General features: G+C 50.5%; 1 protein-coding gene across 4 annotated transcripts in view; it reads right to left on the reverse strand.

Moving 5' to 3' along the window:
- The window catches only part of TPCN1 (two pore segment channel 1), a 54329-nt gene extending 35402 nt beyond the window's left edge, over positions 1-18927 (reverse strand). For 2 of the 4 annotated variants that reach the window (XM_074321565.2, XM_088800999.1), the window contains exons 1-2: positions 18745-18927; positions 16010-16249 (exon numbers count right to left, since the gene is read on the reverse strand). In XM_074321565.2, coding sequence (XP_074177666.2) covers positions 16010-16249; positions 18745-18904 — 400 coding nt within the window. In that variant the 5' untranslated portion in view covers positions 18905-18927. Of the gene's footprint in view, positions 1-16009; positions 16253-18744 lie in introns of all 4 variants that reach the window. The other 2 variants (XM_088801001.1, XM_074321567.2) reach the window with 2 other exon arrangements.
- Positions 18928-19173: the final 246 nt, after the last annotated feature.

The raw sequence follows: 19173 nt of genomic DNA on the forward strand, positions 1-19173 counted from the left end.
GCTGGCTCTGCAAAGCCCCCAGACAAAAATTGGGCAAGAAACACTTTGCTGAAAGAAAGCAGAGTGCACATGTCCCCCTGTTCAGGCCTTCTCTTGCTGAAGACTGACTGCAAGATGGTGTGGGAGGTAAACCCACGTTACCCACGCACGTGAGTCAAGGCTGCAAACCCAGCCAGAGTCCCCCGCCAATGCACTGACCTCCAGAGAGACAAGAATTGGCACAGAGCCCTCCCAGTTGAATCACTGGCACCAAGCCCAAAACCCGTCCGGCCAAAGGCTTAGGCCAGAGGCGGAAAGGAAAAACGAAAGGCTCACCCAGACCGGTACCACGGGTCAAGCACTGTTCTAGAAGGAGGAGCTCTGGTTGGGAAGTGGCCAGGATAATGCCTGGTACCACCTCCAACTTTGTTTCTGGCCAGCTGACAGGGGTTCCCTGTAGATACACAAGACGGCCTGAACTGGCTAGAAAGTTGAGGGCTGTAGCTATTAAACAGAGGAGATGAAAGGAAAGGTGGGGGGTGGAGGGGTGCAAAGATTGGAAACAACAGGCTCCCAGGAGGGGCTGGGAAAATGAGCAGCCCCTGGTGATGGAGGGTAGTGATTACTGCTCCAGGTACCCACCCCACACACTGGCTCCACGGGAACCTTGCATTCCTGAGGCCGCACACATGACCTTGAGAGCAACTCTCTAGTAATCTTAAGAAATCAGGTGGCAATTTGGGGGAGGAAAAGGAAGGGTGAAGTTTACAAAAGCTGACCTTCCAGATGCAAATAAACATGGTTTAACTTGAGGAGGCATTTATTGAGCACCTACTGTATACCGCAGGCACTATGCAAGGCATCAGATTTGAAAAAGTAAAGCCGTGAATGTTGCCCTCATGGAGTTCACTCTCAGGAGGCGAAAGAAGGCATGTCATTCGGGTGCATCAGAGTCATTTGTTCATTCTAACAGCCTAGAAAATGATGTTACAACAGCTACCCTCCACCGGGGCTGGTGGGCAGAGGCAGCGAGGGATTCAGGGGCAATGTCTGCTCTGGCTTTTGAAGGACCAAGGATGAAGAGGTGTCACATGGTGGATGGGCGTGGGGTGGGCGCACATTCTTGAAAAGGGAAAGATCATGCAGAAAGCACAGAGAAGCAAACAACTGGGCAGGTCTGGGAAATCCGAGAGTTCAGGAATCCTGAAGCTTAAACAGCCAGAGACAAGGCTGATGCCCTGGGAATGAAAACAAGAACAACACCTCCCACTCAGCACTTAACACCAGACAGAGTTCTAAGGGTCAAAATGCCCTATGAACCAGAGACTATTCTCAACTCCAGCTTACAGAGGGGGGAACAAAGGCCCAGAGAGGCTGAGTGATTTGCCCAAGGTCACAGAGCAAGGGAGTGGCCAGGGGTGTTCTCCGTCCCCTCACCGCGTCTGCAAGAAGGAGCAGCCGGTGAGCCATAAACAATGTTAAGGAGATTGAACTTGAACCACTGGGTTCTAACTGGAGCCTTTTGACCAGGTGCACCAATCAGAAACACGCAGCCAAGGTGGTCAGTGTTGGTTAACACTGTAACCCCATCTACAGACATTCTGCAGGGGTACAACGCAAGTTCCTCTTCCCAGGGGAGCCATGGCTGAGCTCAAATTTATAGGGCAGTTAACTTGCCAGGAGCCACCGAGGTCATTTCCATTGTCTAATCCTCCTCCCCACATTGGCGTGTCTTGGCACTACTGCGGACCTCCGCCCCTTTTGCCAAAGCAGAGAGAGAACAAGTGGTTTGCCAGATGCCCGCAGGTAATTTCCTGGTGAGGCAGAACCGGATTTCTCCCTTCTCCAGTCCGTGAATTTCAAGGTTCAACTTGCAATTGTACTTCCTGCTCCTGTGTCACTCCTGGGTTCATTAGGAAACAAAAGGCTCGCACTCCCACCAAGCACGTGTCACAAAGTATTTGTTGAGCACCTACCGTGTGCAAAGCGCTTCAGATGCTTTGAAGAAAACATCTGTAAGGGCTATGCCCATCTCAAAGGCCCTGCACTTCACACACACACGTACACACGCACAGGCATGCAAACTCCACTGTTTACCCAGCGAAGAGTGCAGCACCTGGGCGAACATCTGTCCGTATTCACTTGGAAACATCAGAAATGCTAATTGTGAGACACACGGGGATGAGGACGGGAGCCGCAGCAGCGCAAAGGGAGACGAGAGGCAGTTTTCACTGCACACTGGCTCTCCCTCGGCCCCTGGACAGGGTCAGCAGACAAGCAGTGCTCAGAGGAACAGGGCAAGCTGTGAGCCACGCTCTCCACACAGGCTGATGGTGTCCACTCAGCACGGAGCAGAGGTCCATTCTAACCCCTACCTGGGAACACTGGGGGTGGGGCGGGGGGCAGGGGGTGCTGGCCAGACTCGGCTTCCATGAACACTGGCCACGCCCCAGCGTCTGGCTCTTCTGCCGCAGCAGGAGGCTCTGCTCAGAAGACCATCAGCCAGGAGGCGCGGGCCCCTGGGGAAGTGACAAGCGACATCCTGTGGAGAGCTTGATGGCCCAGGCATGCCACTTCTCCAGGGCTTGCCCACTACTGCTGCTCCCAGAGGAGCCAGCAGGGGCCTCAAAGCCTGTGCAGTCGGTGGCTGGGTACCAGGCCCGGCCTCCTCTTCCTTTTCCTCAGTTTCCCTTTCCTTTGGGGGGGGGGGTGGTGGCATTATGAATAAAGAAAAATAGAAGAGAAAGCAAAAAGCCATCTTCAAGAGTGGGCAGGAGATAAAGCTGCTGGAGTTGAATTATGTCTGCAGTGCACCTGGATGGTGGTCAAGGAAGGTGACGTTTTGTCCCCAGTTTATCACAACTGGATCCTGAAGAAAATGCAAAAACCAGCTCACTTTCCTTAGGAGAAAGTCAGGGGATTTAATCAAAGGACAAGGGAGCTCAAGTCCTCCATTCCAAGAGTCCTTAGAATTACCTTACTTACTCGGGGGCTCAGGAAAGGGCGACATTCCTACTATGTTGAAAGCGAAACGCTGATACTTGACTATTCTTTAGAATTTCCACTTATTGAGTTGGCACTGTGAGGTGTTTCAGGGAACTTCCCATTTAATCTTTATGTCAGCCCCCAATGGAGACATTCTTATCCCCATTTTATAGATGAAGAAACCGGAACTCGGGATACAACTGAAGCCTCATTGCAGCACTAATAAGAGGTCACGCTGAAAATTCAACCCCACCCTCCACGGTAGACGGAGAGACTCAGAAGAAATGTTAGAATGCTGAGGAGTCTCAGCAGATAGCATCCCTCTCCCAACACACACACATTTCTAACAACGTGAGAATTCTCCCAAGCCACCCCATCTCCAGATGTGTGAGCCCTACACACCCTGCAACAGTGTTGAATCCAAAAGGAAATAGCACAAAACAAGAGGCAACGAAACCAAATGAGCCAATGGGCCTGCAGGCTGAGGGGGCTTTGGTTCTGTGAAAATCTGAGCCCTGTCGAGGCAACCAGACTGGCTCCAGGGTGTGCAGTAAAAACTGTGATTCCAGACAACGAGGCAGGCCAGCCAAGTGTGAACAGCCAAGCCTGCAAGAAGAGGGGACCCTTGAGAGTCACAGAGAGCAGACATCACGCTTGTCGACGGCCACCCACAAGTAAAAGCCAACGCATCCGGCAGCTTGGAGCGGCTCCAAGCCATTAGCCAGCCCTGAGTACAATCGCTCTTCCCGAGCTGATTTTCAGCAAGAGCAAAAGGAAGAAGGAAAAAATAAAAACCTCAATCTAACAAAGAGATTAACAAGAGAGCCAGGCAGCCTACGAATGGTGGGTGGTTGTGGGGGCGAGCTCCCTGTGAGGGAAGGTGGAAATGGGGCCTCCAGGGCTGAGGCAGCAATTATGGCACATGTGTGGGCTCCTAGAGAACTGCAAAGCCCTAAAAGCAGAGACCTAAATGTCCAAAAGGTAGGCTACTCCTAGAGGAAGCAGGGGCCTGGCCCTGCCTGTGCTATTTCTGACCTGATCACATGTGAATGAATCTCCTTGTCACCACAGATGGCTCCATGGGCTGGTTAAGCTGTGACTAACAGAATCACTTGGGACCCTGGGTGTTTTGGGAACCTGGTGACTCACTCCCAGATGTTACTTGATGTCTATTTAGGAAGTGTCCCAGTGTATGTGTACAAAAGTCATGGTCCCTGCCTTCGCAAAACTAGTACTACGAGGAAGAGGCACACCCCAAACAGCAGCACCTACCCAGGCATTACATTGGGTCGGGCACTTTACCTCACTGCCCTGTACGACCTGGCCACCTCCAATGGCCATCATGGAGACGTGAGAAAGAAATTCACAGACAGGTTAAACCTCGATGGAAGGGCATGCGGTTTACAAAACCCTCCTCGACACTGGATAAATCCAGGGTTATTAATCATACTACGGAAGGATGCTTTGCCAACCTCAGCCCTCCTGCCCTGACTTTGCATTATCTGCTTCACCCAAGTTCCATTTGCTCGCAACCTTCGGGGCTCCCTCATGGCACAAAGCAAACCCCAATTTGGTATGTAAGACATTAATCAAATCTTATCACGTGGAGGTACTGGTTGGGGAACGATCAGGGCTCTGTGCTTGGAGACCAGAGAAGGAGGTTCGAATAGCATAGCGTATTCAGAGAAGAGGGTGTGGAAATACAGCCACTACCCTAACCGGTTAGGGAGGGTTAGGGAAAGCTCCATGGAAAAAGGAGGACAAAGGTCTTTGGCTGAAGAAAGCTGAAGTGGGGCTAGATCAGAAGCAAGAGACAACAGCCCCAAGGGAGGTTTGGTAATGGAAGTGGTTTAAAGAAGACAATAAATGAGATTATGTGAGTATTGAATAAATGAGGTGATATATGTTTTAAAACGTTTGACTATTGGTTCTGATTTCTGGGATGGAGTAAAAAAGTGGTGGGCAGTCAGCCAGGAGTGTAACTGAGCTGAAATTTCTCATGGCCTGGAAAGTGCTGGGGCCACTGCCAGGCGCCTGGGGCCGGGCAGGGAAGGTGGGTCAGGGCACTTGGTCTTCAAGGGCTTCGTCTTTCACTCGATCCAAGAACTTGGCCTAACTCTCAGAAAGTGAGCGGGTCTAAGTTTATGGTTTCCTTATCGGCACTTGGTGGTTAATGAAACTTTCAAGGCCACTACAGCCTGGGCGGAGAAATGCTCCCTCTGGGTAAGGCCTGAGAACAGAGGTGGCAGGGCTCTGTGACTACGGTATGCCCCACACTCGCCTGCCCGGGGGCCTGGCTGGCACGCGGCGACCCACCAGTGGCTGAACCAATGAGCCCCACTGCTCCACTGTCTGCCCATGCAGGTTACTTCCCTCCCCACGCCTTACATTGCACATCTGACAAATGGGGAGAAATCCCATTACTTCATAGGAGCTATGAGGACAAACCACCTCGATAAACATGGTCGCACACATCCTTTCCGATCACAGTTCGTTGTTTACTGCTTCTAATGAGAGAGTAACAAGCCTGGCTATGGGGAAGACTAATACTGTAAGGTGACACAAAGGACACCGATTGGCAGCTACTGGATTCTCCACCGGGCCAGGGAGCAGGGGTGGAGGAACCCACAGACCACTCAGAGCAGGAATTTACAAGTGTTCCAAATGCAGGCTGGAGCCCCCGAATCTTCACCTCGGAGACTCCCCAAACACAGGTGAGTCTTCCATGGAAAAATGAAGCCCCTAACTCATGCCTTTAAAAAAGTAAATATAATAATATTGTGACAGCGTGAGCCGGCGTCAGATTGGTGCTGCATTTATCATGGTGACCATTTCTTTAGGTCTGTAAATGTTGAACTATGGTGTGTACCTGAAATTCATGGAATTTTGTGTCAGCTATATTTTAATACAAATCTTTAAAAATAATAACAATACATTTTAAAATAAAAAAGTAAATAAAGTAAATAAATATGCTGCTGTAATAGTACGCTCTTGCTTGCTTCTATAATAAAAATACACAGGGAACGAGATACAAAAAAAATTGTTTTTTTCACTTTGTAATTCAAATACCCCAGTTGTATTCCGAGAGGCCAATGCCGCCATACATGAAAGGTGGGGATGAGGAAAGAATCCAACGCTCCTTTCTCCACTGAGGGGAAACAGGCATGAAGGCTTTATTGCGGAGGAGAGGTTAGATCTATGCTTCCTGGCTGAGCAGACGGAGAAGTTCCTGACCAACCCTGGGCTGAATGGATTGTTCAGGGGGTTGTGTCAGTGTACCGGGACAAAGCAGAAGCTTATCTGCCAGGTACAGTTAGAAGCCAGGCCTTTGGAAAGCAGGAGAGTGGGTCCTTTCTGATCCTAAGAGCTGGCAAGGTGAGACTAGGAAAAGGCATGGTGGGGTGAGGCCAGGGCACAGCAAACTCTATTCACCCCAGTCTCTGTTTTTCTTTAACTACTTTCTCCTTGCCAGATACAGCTCCTGGTCTTTCTAAGAGGCACCCTCCTCCACCCAGGCCAGGTGAGCCGCGGAAGCCCTTATCGGTCAGTATTGCCCAGGTGTTTCCTTGAGTGCTTCGGGTGAGGCAGGAACTGCACTGAGCTTCAAGGCTGTGCAGACAGCTGGCCCTGGGGAAGTTCAGAGCCTGGTCAGGGAGATGACACAGGAGAGAAAAATGCCAAACCTGGCTCTGGCCACTACGAAAACAGCCTGGGAGTAGCCTCTCACCCACCTCCTAATCTCCAGGGAGAAAAGTCATCCCTACTCAGGGCTGACCCACACCAGGCTCTCGAAGGGAAGCTATCACGGAGGCCGGAGGCCGCATCCAGACTTGGCAAGATGGCAGAGGGCAGAGGCTCTGCCATCACTGTTGCTTTCTGGCCCAAACGAAGGTAACAGCCATGCGCCACTCAGACAAGTCCGGGCTCCTCTACTGGCACTCTGGGCTCTCCACAAGCTGGGTCTGCCTGCTCTGACCGCTACCCCCGTAATAACGGCTGCCATCCACCGAAGGCTCACTGTGTGAGGGACGCTGTTTGGTTGAACCTCAGAACAGCCCTCTCAGGTAGCACTGGCATTCGTTTCCTTTACAGATGAGGAAACCAAAGCCTAGGGAGGTCACGTCAAGTGCCTAAGGCCCTACAGCACTGGATGGCAGAGCTGTTTTCAAACTCAGCTGGTCTGACCCAAGAGCACACGCTCTACACCACACCCCAAAACCAACAGGACCCCGGCAGATAGCTCTGGCCTGCACAGGGAGGCTCAAAGCCCCACGCCACTTCGCCCCTCTCCCCAGCACCCCAACCTCCTCCTCTCCTGAAATGCCACGTGTCCATAGGCTGACGTGCTACTCCTCAGTTGAGCCTTCCTTGTCATTTGCTCTCTCGCCTCCTGCCACAGTGCTAAGCCCACGGTGCTGTACCGTCTGAATTTTCTCCAAGGGCTACAAAGTCAAACACCAGCAGGTATCAAGCGTGGAAAGCTGGGGGATGTGAGACCACAGGGGCTAAGTGCTCAATGCTGGCACCACGCAAAACACCTGCTTAAAACACTGCTCAGGCCAGACAACAGGTGTGACCACGCCCCCGGGCCACTACTTCCAACCACTCTTTACAGGGCAGCCTGAGTGAATTTGAGACATTCCCCTGAAATGGGACCTCATCACTCCCCCGCATAGCCCTGGGGGTGGAGAGGGAGACCCTCCAAGATCTGGATCCAACCTCTCCTGCCCCGCCTCCAACCCAAGCACCGGACACACCCGCCCACCTGCTCTGATGCCTCCACACCTCTGCTCCTTTCCTCGGGCTGGCCTCTCACTTCCAGCTCGACTTCACTTTAAAGACTCAGCATACTCAAGTATAGTCTCTCTAAAGCCTTTCCTGCTGCTTCTCCATCCCTGAATCGGGCAGATTGATGCCATGTCCTGCCCCGTGTCCCACTTCCTCGGGAAGCCACTCCAACGCCCTGCCCATCCTACTCTCCCCTCCTCTAAATCCCTCCACAATTATAACAAATGCCACAAAAACAGCATGTCACATACCCATTTGTCTCACTGCCAACCAGACCATGGATCTTTCCCCAGCCATAACCACATCTGCTACATTTCTTGTAACCTCCACAGCAGTTGCTCTAAGTGTTTAAGAAATGGGAACTAATAAGTGCCAGCCAGTTTAAAAACAGTTCATTTTCCAGTTGACAAGAAGGCAATGATTAAAAAAAGAACTAGAAGACGAAGACTAGCTATTAAACTATTCCTTTTTTTTTTTTTAACTTCTAACACCTGCTCGAATCTTTATTACACATCTCAAAGTCAAAGCTAGAAAAAGTCCCAGGCAGCTTGGGTCACACAGCTAAGAAGAGAAAATGGCGGTAAAGTTGGATAGGATGCAGGTAAGAAGGAAAAATGGGAAACGGGCCCTCCAGCAGAGAGACAATCCCACGAACTACAACATAAAGGAAGGAGAGAATAAACAGGAAAGGAAGATGAAGGAGTTCATGGGACATGCACCTACCTGTTCTGTGCCCTCGTCCTCACCAGTCTGACTCAGCTTCTACCTTCTACCACATTTCCCCGAAAATAAGACCCTGTCTTATATAGTATTTCCCCAAAAAGAAGACCGGGTCTTATATTAATTTTTGCTCCAAAAGACACATTTGAGCATATTTTCAGGGGATGTCTTATTTTTTCATATACAACAATCTACATGTATTCAAACATAGTCATCTTCTGGAACATCGTCATGATGTACTAAATGCGTCCGTCTGGCTGACGATCTTAACTGGGGCTTATTTTCGGGGTAGGTCTTATTTTCAGGGAAATACGGTAGCTCCAGCCTCAACTCCACAGGTGGGTGGAATCAGGTCTCTGACTCTAGGCACAACACCCAGAGGCAGAGAGGACGTTCCCCCAGCCAGTTCGGAATGCCACTCAATGCCACCCAAAGGTGAAGAGCACCTCCCGGGCGATGGGGAGATGGTTGTTTGGTTTTGGACTGTTTCCTTATTTTGAAGGGGTTTGTTCTAACAGAAAACTAAGCCTGAACTGGTAGGTTTTAGATCAGAGATCTTAAAGGGGCAGTGCGTTGACAGCACTCACTGGCTGTGCTGAAGAAACGTGAATTAGCTGCCAATATTTAAAAATCAGAAGACTTCTGATTCAAAGTGGAGGTTTTGACTTCTGAAATATTGGAAAATGTGGTAACAATCAGCCCGAGACCCCACATGGTCACGAATGGCCAGACTGAAGCAGCAGGCTCCCCTGAAACATGCACACTCCCCGGCGTGTCCCGGGCTCACTGGGCCCACGGGAGGCCGAGCTCTCAGCTCCTTGCTCCAAGGTCACTTCAGGGGAACCAGACCCTCCGAAGTGGTCTGCACAGAGGAAGGCCTGCACATTTTTATAACCAGATAAGAACCTCTAACAGAAAACAGTGTGAAAGGCAACCCAAGCACCAATAGCCTAAACTAATTATTCAGTCCTAGGACATCGTCCCGGTAAATCCTCATGTGGGGTCACCCACCCCCAGGAACCAGTGACCTCGGGGTCGCCCTCTCAGCAACCCCAGCTGGCCTTGGGAGTCTCATGCCCCGATCCAAGGCTGGTCCTCCTTTGTCCTTCCTTCCCCATTCCAAAATCTTGACTCCTGCGATTTCCCCATGCCAGCCGCGTCTTGTTTCAACCACCATGATGTAAAATTTAGCCAAATGCCTGAGCATTTGAGGAAAAGCTGGGGAAGTGCACCACTGAGGAGAAAGTTGTAGCCTTCACAGCTGGGTAACGTCATGGCCGTTCTTTGTGGTCTGTTTTTGTTGTTGTTGTTGTTTTCCCCCACTTACTCATATCTTCTGCTTTCTTTAAAACTGACAGTCCAATACCGCTTGTACAATGAAACCACATCAGTGGTGCTATTTTTACAATATGACAGGGAGTTTTAGGGAGGAAATGCCAATGTAGAATAACACGCCTTGTAGGGAATGAAAGTTTAATTAAAAAAGAAAAAGAAAAGATGAAGATAGAAACAGCTGTCTCTTGGAAAAGAAATTCACCTAACATTCTACCTCTTCCATGGAGCTTTACTTCCTGGCAGGTGGCACATCACGTAAGAATCTGAATTCTGGAGCCAGAAGATACGAGTTCAATGCTGCCACTGGCACTTCCTGGCTGCATGAGCTCGGGTAAACTCCAACCTCCCAGAGGCTCGGTTTCCTCTTTGTCAGACGAGGATACTGAAAGCACGGACTGCACAGGTCTGCTGGGAGGACTGTGAGACAGATGGCACACGAAAGCGCCTCGGACACAGCCGTTATTTTTATTGTATGTGACCTTCCTCAGCTTGGCCTGGTGGGGAGAGGAGGGAAAGAGTCGGGAAATCACCCAGCAAAGGGATGAGAATGAAGAGCTGTCCCATGGGCTTCTGGAGCGCAAAGGTGGGATGGGGTGGTCTTGGGCCCAACATCCCTCCGGGGCTTGGTCCCTTCGTGCTTCCTCTAAAGAGCAGGGGCTTCCTCTTCCTGGGCCACTGTGCTCTAATTGGAGGCAGCCCCAGGGAGGGCGCTGCAACCAGAAGTCACCAGAGGCACACTGCTGCAAGCTACCAGAACCTTCCCACGTTCCCTCCCCAACCTGGAGGCTGAGAAACTGACTGTTCTGGCTCATGAAGCACTCTCACAGCAAATGTGAATTTAGACATCCCTACGGCGATGGGTAAAGAGCAGTGCAGCAGGCGCTCCAGCCTGCACCCAGCTGCCACGACTGCCATTTCGATGCGGCAGCTTTCTGAGTGTGGAAGGGGAGAGATGGTATTTCATGGCAGGGGGCCCTGAGGCAACAGACAGGATACCCCATGAAGAGGCAGAGGGCCGAGGAAGTAAAAGGCTTCAAGTCTCGGTTACGAGGCTGGAACCCAGCATGTCGGGTGCTTGCTCATTTTAATTGGTGCCTCTGCTGGCCTGGTGACACCCGGCGTTCTGCCTTGGCGAGGCCCTAAGAAAGCCAGGGGAATGACTCCGGTGGAGCCAAATGCCCACGCTCCCTGGGAGGCTATGAAAAGCTAATTGCTGTTTGGTCTCCAGCTGCCATGCTGCCTCCGCTTCCCGGCTTGGTGGTGGCCACCTGCTGTGCCAGGAGTGAGGCAAAGAGGATTTGGATCTTGGCCGAGGTTCAGGACTCCTGCTCGTGTGTCATGATATTCCAAAGAAGAAGCCCAGTCTCTGGCCATGACAATACCACCTATGACTGGCCGAGCACTTACCATGGGCATGTCACACGTGACCTCACGAAATCCTCCCAACGGCTGTCCTGGAGGATGCTATCGTGATCCCACTGTACAGGTGAGGTGAGGAGGCTGAGGCTAGGAGAAGCTGAGCCCTGTACTCAGCTAGGATGGGAGTCCTTGCCGACTCCTGAGCCCACGGGTTTAACTATTTTACCACCCAGGGTATCACAAGGGACAAAAGCTGTGCAAGTCTCTTAGGCAAGGATGCTGGGGATACTTAGAGAAAGAACCGCAGACAGATTTATGCCATTGAGCCCACCTTGGGCTTGATCACCTCTGGGGATACAGCCACACTGCTCTTTCTTTCCCAGCTCATCCTGGCTACATCTGCCCTAAGGCTGGGAGCTCTGGCCCACCCTGACTGAGCCTGAGGCCAAGTGGCTCTGGCTGCGAGAATACTCTGGAAAGGAAGCCAGAGTGCCACATGTTGACCCCCTACAAGGGGACAGGGACCCTCCACATTGCTAGATACCACACGGGGTCCCAGGTAACTCCCAATGGTGTGCCAGGTATCAGGGTCAAGGAGGGAGAGGTCCTCTGCTGCTCTATTACCTGAGGCCTTGTCACCTGCATGAACCACCAGTACCAAAGTAACCCGTGAGACTAAGTGCCCTGCTCAAGCCTCCGCTACTTTCCTTGCCGCCAATCCCTTCTGACCCAGAGAAGGCATATAGTACAGGCCCTTCTTAGGCAGCTGTTGGTTTAAACACAACGAGAAGGCAAAAGCTGAGTGTGACCGGAATTCCCTGGAAAACCCCTTGTATTGCCTGCAACGTCCAGACTGTCTGGTGGTGGCCTAGACTGCTGCCCCATGCCCTGGCAGACCCTGGGCTCTCTCTAAACTGCACTGTCAAAGGCCAGCCCCACTGTGTTCAAGGTTATTCCTAATTTCCAGGCTTTAAATACCTCTGCTCATACCTGCCTCCTTTATCAACCTGACATCTTGTGCCTGTGAGTCATTCATTCATTAGCATTTCGGCAGCCACTTGATAGCCCAGGGGTGTCTGAGTCTTGAATAAAATCCATCCTCGCTCATATAAGGGGAAAACAAACAAAAAAATCCAAACCCTTCCGTTTCCTGCTGGGATAATACCCCAGCATAGGTCATCCTGAGATAGGGTCAAAGGTCATAGGCAGCACAGGTTCCCGGGTACCTGCATCTGAGCAAAGGGCAGGAGTGTTACAGGCTCAATTGTGTCCCCTTAGTGTTCCTATGAAGTCCCAGGACCCCAGAATGTGGCTGTATTTGGAGACGGGACCTCTAGAGAGGAAATCAAGGCAAAATGAGGTCCTATGGGTGGGCCCCAATCCAATCCGACTAGTGTCCTTAGAAGAAGAGATTAAGACACAGGCTCGCAGACTGAGGGATGAACATGAGGAAACAGTGAGACGGCGGCCGTTGCCAGCCAAGGAGAGAGGCCTCAGAAGAAACCAAACCTACTGACACCTTGATCTTGGACGTCCAGCCTCCAGAGCTGTGAGATCCTAAATTGCTGTTGTGGAAGCGCCCCGGTCTGTGGTATTGTGTCATGGCGGCCCACGCAGACTAAGTAAGACAAGGAATGTGTAGGCCCAATGCCAGAGGAAGGCACTGGTGACAGCTGCTGGGTCAAGGTGGAGGCCCAGGCTCGATCAGGCTCACGTCCTTAGAAAGCCTGCTTTGTTCTCCGGGGTCCGTGCCCAGGGAACTGCCAACTGTACTGAAGACCTCCGTCGGCGTCCTGCCAACTCCGTACTACCTCAAGGGCTTATGTCAGCCACAGACTGGGGACAACAAGGGCAGCTTCCAGGACCATCAGCTCTGTTGGGAGAAATGAGACTCAAACCACTGGTTAGGAGAAGAGGCAGGAGGGGACGCTACCCACCTCCGACTAGGACCCTCAGACAGCTACTTCCATGAGCTACAAGGCTCCAGAAACCCACCCAGGTTTCTTGTGACCATGACCTGTTGAGTGTATCAGTGGAGCTAGGTGATACAGAGATGAATGGAACGCAGAGCCTCGCTGGTGATCAGATGGTTAAATAAGTAATTACCACACTGTCAGCTCCTTGTCAGAGTGGAGGCCTAATCAAGATCCCAAAGAATGAAAAGGGCAGTAATTAGCCCTGTCAGGAAGGGGAGGTTTGTGAAGGCTTCAAAGAGATGAGATTGGCAGCAAGGTTCTCAAGACAGAACTGAAGCTCCTGAGCAAACAAGAGGCTGGGAGAGACATTCCAGACTGAGCGATCAGCAAGGCAGAGAAGTTTAAGAGTGCCTGGGGGAATTCACAGAACCGGAAGCAGTGTGACACTGTGGACGGAGGCAGGAAACGGGACCCGCCAGGTAAGAAGGCACGAGAACATGTGAGAACCTATGTAAGATAATATATGTAGGCCCATTCGGCCTACAGAGCTTGTCTTCATCCTGTACGGGACCAGAAAGTCCCAGGGAGTTTCAAAGTGGGGAAATGACCAGGTCAGATTTAGGTTTTCGATGGAATGCTCAGACAACAGGGAAGGGGGATGTTGGGTAGGTCAACGCCAAAATCCGAGCATGAAATAACAAAGGTGTTTACTAAGGGAGGGAGGCCTCCTGTGAAATCTCTTCTTTCCTGAGAGAGGCCACACTGTTATCCCAGCCAGGCGTGCTGCCTTGTACCCACTCATTCTGAGAGGTTTTAGCAAAGGGCCTGAGAGAGGACACTGAGGCAACCAACATACTGTGCAAAAAGCACACTTTCCCTGGACCCTGTCAGTTTTGTATTTGGTGTTTCTTAAGAAACAAACCAAAATCAGCCACCAATTTTGCCAAGATAAGGACAGTCCCCCTAGCAGCCTATCCAAGGTTAGTTTGACTCTTTTTGGCTTATGTCCTACTCATCAAGTCTGTCGTCAGTTCAAAGCCTGAGCTTGACACAGAACTAGGCTGCTCTTCTCACTTTGATCCCACAGGAGAGCTGGACACCCTGCCATCAGCTCTGATACTTTGGAAGGACTTAAAAGACGCAAACACAACAATGATTAGGGTTCCAATTTAGAATCTTGAGGCTATTTCCAGAATGATCCACACCCTTAGTATGTCAGCCAGCGTCCCTTACAGTCTATTCCTTTGTTGGCCATGGACAGACCGCCCCTCTCACTAGGGGGTGTCCTACTCTGAAACTGAGACTGTCACATTCATTTATACCCCTTTCCCCAAAGCACCTTCCACAGTAACGTGAGAGGAAAGACCAGGTAAGCATTGCTGCTTACTAGTTGTGTAACCTTGGACAAGTTACTTAACCTCTCTGAGGCTGTTTCTGCCTCTGTAAAATACGAATAATGACAATAACTCTATCTTGAGATTATATGATGAGATAATATATGTAAACGCTAAGAACCAGTGCTCACATTTATGAAGGGCTTATGAAGAAAAATGGAGGAGGAGGAAAAGGAGTGGGAGGAGCAGGAGGAGAGGATAAAAGGGAGGAGGGGAAGGAACTTTGGACTCACACAGTCCTGGGTTCAAATCTGTACTCTACCACCGGCTGGCTCTGTGACCTCAGGCAAGTTACTTAACCTCTCTGACTCACTGTCTCCTCCTCTGTAAAGCCCTGATAATTCTGCCTACCTTGCAAAAGGATCTTAGTTAAAGGATAAGAAACAGCCTAATACTCAGCTTGGGCATTAAGAAGTGTACCTGAAACCAGAGTCACTGCTTTCTCAGCCCCACGCAGCTCTTAGGGAAAAATCTTATTTACATTCTGACCTTTGTGGGCCACCCAGTTCTGCCACCTTAGATGGTGTGGTGAACATGCTGAAGCAGGTTTATAGGGAGCCAGACCTCCCACTGCACTCCCACCCACAGGAACACTTCATCACTTCCAAGGAGAGGCTACTGAGCTCCATAACACAACTCTGTTCTCCCTGGACAAAGGAGATGGGAGGGCCAGGCTTATTGTTCCCTGAATCCAAGAATCTTCACTTGCGACCTAGAGAAGAGCGATGCCCCTCGGTCCTGGCTCCGGGGCACGGCTGGCAGGAGAAACACCTATCTGCTAAGGAGACCCTCAAGCGTTAGTCCCTAAACGTCGTAGGACCCTCTGTAAAAGGCAGTTTATTTTAAGCCTCCCCTGTACCCAAGGCCTGAGCAAATGAAGCAAATGGCTTTGGGACAAGACCCAGAAAGGTTTTTAAGACCTCTCATTCTGCCAGAAACACACTTAAACTTTAAAAAATTTAAAGCTCACGCCCTCTCTTGGGTTCACTTTGTATGAGGCTATGGTTTAGAGGAAGACAAAGCAAAACCCCAAACCCTCAAATCAATAGATCACGACAAATGCTTGTCGCCTTCCCCCCCTGTCCTGGACAAGGTAAGACCCACAGCTAGAGCCCCAGTGTGGAGAAGCAGTCACCCCTGCATTTCTGCCAACGGTTTCAGATTGGGACAGATGGAGGCTGGTGTTGAAATCTGTTTCTTTTTTTAACAAGGAATGGGGGCAGGGAAGCTAGCCAAGGAGCAGGTGTGCATAGGTCCCCAACAAGCATCCACGGGCAAAACCAAGGCGCCTGAAGATGCAAGGGAGGCAAGGCGCTAAGGGAGGTGCGGGCCCCTGGAAATATTCCTAAGTTGGGGGTATAGGATTAGGACCCCAGAATCTCCCAATAGTTTCTGTGTCCGATCTTGGAGGTCAAATGCAAGGTCGAGCATTCGTGTACAAGCTTTTACCATTAGACCACCAAGCCCACAACTCACAGCCTGAAGTTGCTCCCCCACCCCGCTCTCCACCCTCAGCCCACCCTACCGTCTTACTTCTGCTAGGCAGCTCCTCTTGGCCCAGGCCGTTGGAGGGAGCCAGTGGGGCACCCCCACATTCATCCAAGGTCAGGATGAGGGGAACGTCGTCATCTAAACTCATGGCCATGGCCATATTCTCCTCTCCTGCAGTCCTCAGGATGCGATGTCTAGAGCTGTAAATAGCCTCTGCTTTGAGCTCCCTTTCAAAGCCACTGGCCCAGAAATGCTTCTCAGAAACTCCTCCATTTGAGGCATCTTCTAGGGTTTGGGGGATAAAAAAAGAAAGACAGTTATTAAAATACAACATTAAAATGTTCTGGAATTAGATAGAGGCAATGGTTGCTTAATCTTGCAAATAGACTAAAAACCACTGAATTGTACCCTTTAAAATGGGTGGATTATATAGTGTGAATTATATCTAAAAAAAAAAAAGAAAAGTATTGCAGTATAATAGCATTAAAAAATGAGGAAACTAACCTCTGCAAGAACAAGTACTGAAAAGTTAACGGTAATTATGTCTGGAGATTGAGATAATGACTAATATGTTCCACCGCCACCCTTTTTTGTCATTCTTTGTGTACGCGTTTTTTAAAGACTTTAAAAAATATACAACCATTAAAATAATAGTAGTTAATACTCAGTGAGTGCTTACGACGCACCAGGGACTGTTCTAGCAATTTTTAAATAAAGATGACTGAAACTTCCTAATAGGTAGGATTATTAGTCTCCATTATAGAGGGGGAGACTTTAGGCTCAGAGAGGTTAAGTAACTTCCCCAAGAACCCACAACTAGAAAACCAAACTTTTAAACTTTGCAATCTGACTCCCTGTGCTCCTAGCCACGACACTACAATTTCTCCAAGTCCCAAACCTGGTATTTAGGCAGCACCTAAATATCAATGACCTGCAAAGAGTTAGGATGTCAGGCCACCTATACTGGCCCACAGCATTCTTATATAGGCCTTAGTCTCCGTGATTTAGGTTTAGCAGGAGGAAAGGGAAGACTAGAGTATTTTTTTAAATGATGTCCAGAGTCACACAGCAAAAGTACTCATCCTGAGCTCCCAATTTAAAACACTCAGAACTAGCCTGTTACAGTTCCTATTTATACACAATCCCATTTCCGCTGGGGAGGACCAAGAGAAAAGCAAAGACTCAGCAGATCTGACGGCAGACCTTTGAACTTGAAAACAACAGCAGGTTGCTTCCTCAAGCTGTGGCCTTCTGGGCTCACTCAACTTTGCCTCCAGACTAACCCACTGAATGACAACCCCACCATTTACTTCTTTCACGAACCATTAGAATAATGGTTCCTGTGTGACAATATCTTTTTAAAACGAGGCAGCAAAAGTGAGCACTGTTCTACTAACTAAGCCTGCAGCTCTCTTCCCAGCAAACTTCCTGTGAGATTTTTGTTGTTGTTTTCTCCAGATCTGGGGATTTCTTTTGCTTTTAAATCTCAGTAGTGGAGAGACAGAAGAGGAAATCTCAAATGAAACACTACCATTTGGCTGTCTTAAGAATTACAGGTTTTATTTTTTGGGTTTAACTTTTTCACCACAGATATTTTCAAACATACTCAAAAGTAGAGAGACTATATAAATGAACTTCCTTGTACCTACTACTCATCTTTGACAAAGATCAACATTTTGCCATTGTCCTGTATTTACTTTGAAGGCAGGAGCATCTACTCTCCTTTTCAACTCATCAAGCTTTATTAATCTTATTATTATCATAGTAGCTAGTGGATTTTAACTGTTTAATAATATATGACTGTTTGCTTGCATGTATTATCTTAGATCTCTGGCTCTAAGCTGGGGTTATTTTGCCTCCCACCCCCCAGGGGGCACTAGCACTGTATGGAGACATTTTTGATTGTCACAATTTGGGGGGTGGGGGCGTTAGAAGATAGAGGCCAGGAATGCCACTAAACATCCTATAATAAGCAGGTGAGACCCTCAGCAACAAAGAAATAAGTGACTCAATGTCAATAGTGCTGCTGAGAAACCCCCACTTCACAGATGAGGAAACTGAGGCATAGAGCAGTTAACCTGTCTCATAAGTAAACAGCAGGGAAGTGGTAGAGCCAGATTTCAACCTAGGCAGTCTGAATTTAGGGATCCCCCTGCTTCACCTCCACTTAACCATTATCCTATGCTTCCGCCCAGAACCAGTTCCATAATCTGAATTTATTCAACCCATCATTTTAGAGGGACAAGTGAGGCCCGAGGGGGGTAAAGGACCTGCCCAAGGTCACCGAGTGCAGGGCTCCTGAGTGCTAGATCAGTGCTCCTTCCACGGGCTTTGCTTCCGTTCTATAGAGGACCCAAAAAGGATGGGTGACCACTGGGGACAAGTCCCAGGAAAGGGCCAGCAGCCTGTCCACTCGGGCAGCCTGACCGGGAACGAGTCTCTTTCGGGGTCGTCCGAGGGCACCAGGGCGACGAGCAGTTGAGGAAGGAGGGTGAACACAAGAGGAGTGCGCGCTCCAGCTCCACGTGCTCCCAGCCCTGGTGTGGGCCCCCGCGTGGGGGTCGCCCCAGGAAGCCGGGGAAGAACAGAGAGGGTGCAAAACCCCGGCTTGGGCTGGAGGGAGAGAAGCGCGCGATGACTTCCTCGCTGTCCCTCTGGGCCCGCCCTGACCGCCTCCCACACCCAAGTACCCAGCCGCGACCCTTCACTTCGCGCCCCCTGACCCCTGACCCCTGCCCCCTCCGTCAAGCTATCCCTTGCACCCCTCGGATTCTTACACGCGCCGCCCCAGCAAACCGGACCGCGCGCCGGGCTCGGCACCGTGCAGCCCAGCCTGCCGGCGCCGCCGCCAAAGCCCCGAGCCGGGAGCTGTTGCAGCCGCCGCCGCCGCCGCCACTCCAGCTTCTGCCACCACGGCAGCTGCGCCAGCTCTCCCATCCACCGCCTACTGTCCCCTCAACCTCCCCGGCCCCGCCTCATTCCCCCTTCGCTGGAGCCTATTGGCTCCCTAAGTTGCCATTATGAGCTCTTATTGGTCAAGCCTCACGTCCTTCCCCAGTTCCCGCCCGCTGCCGATGCAAGATTCCCTGCCCGCCTTCTAGAGCAGGGGCGGGACTAAGAAGCTCCTCCCCTTTCCCCCCACCCATTCTCCCATCCTCACTAGTTCTGCCCAACTCCAGAGTCTTTCAATTGGTGGAGGGTCAGAG

This window comes from Rhinolophus sinicus, chromosome 9 (genome assembly GCF_057876585.1).
Source record: "Rhinolophus sinicus isolate RSI-liver-muscle chromosome 9, RSI-T2T, whole genome shotgun sequence".
Lineage (NCBI taxonomy): Eukaryota > Metazoa > Chordata > Mammalia > Chiroptera > Rhinolophidae > Rhinolophus > Rhinolophus sinicus.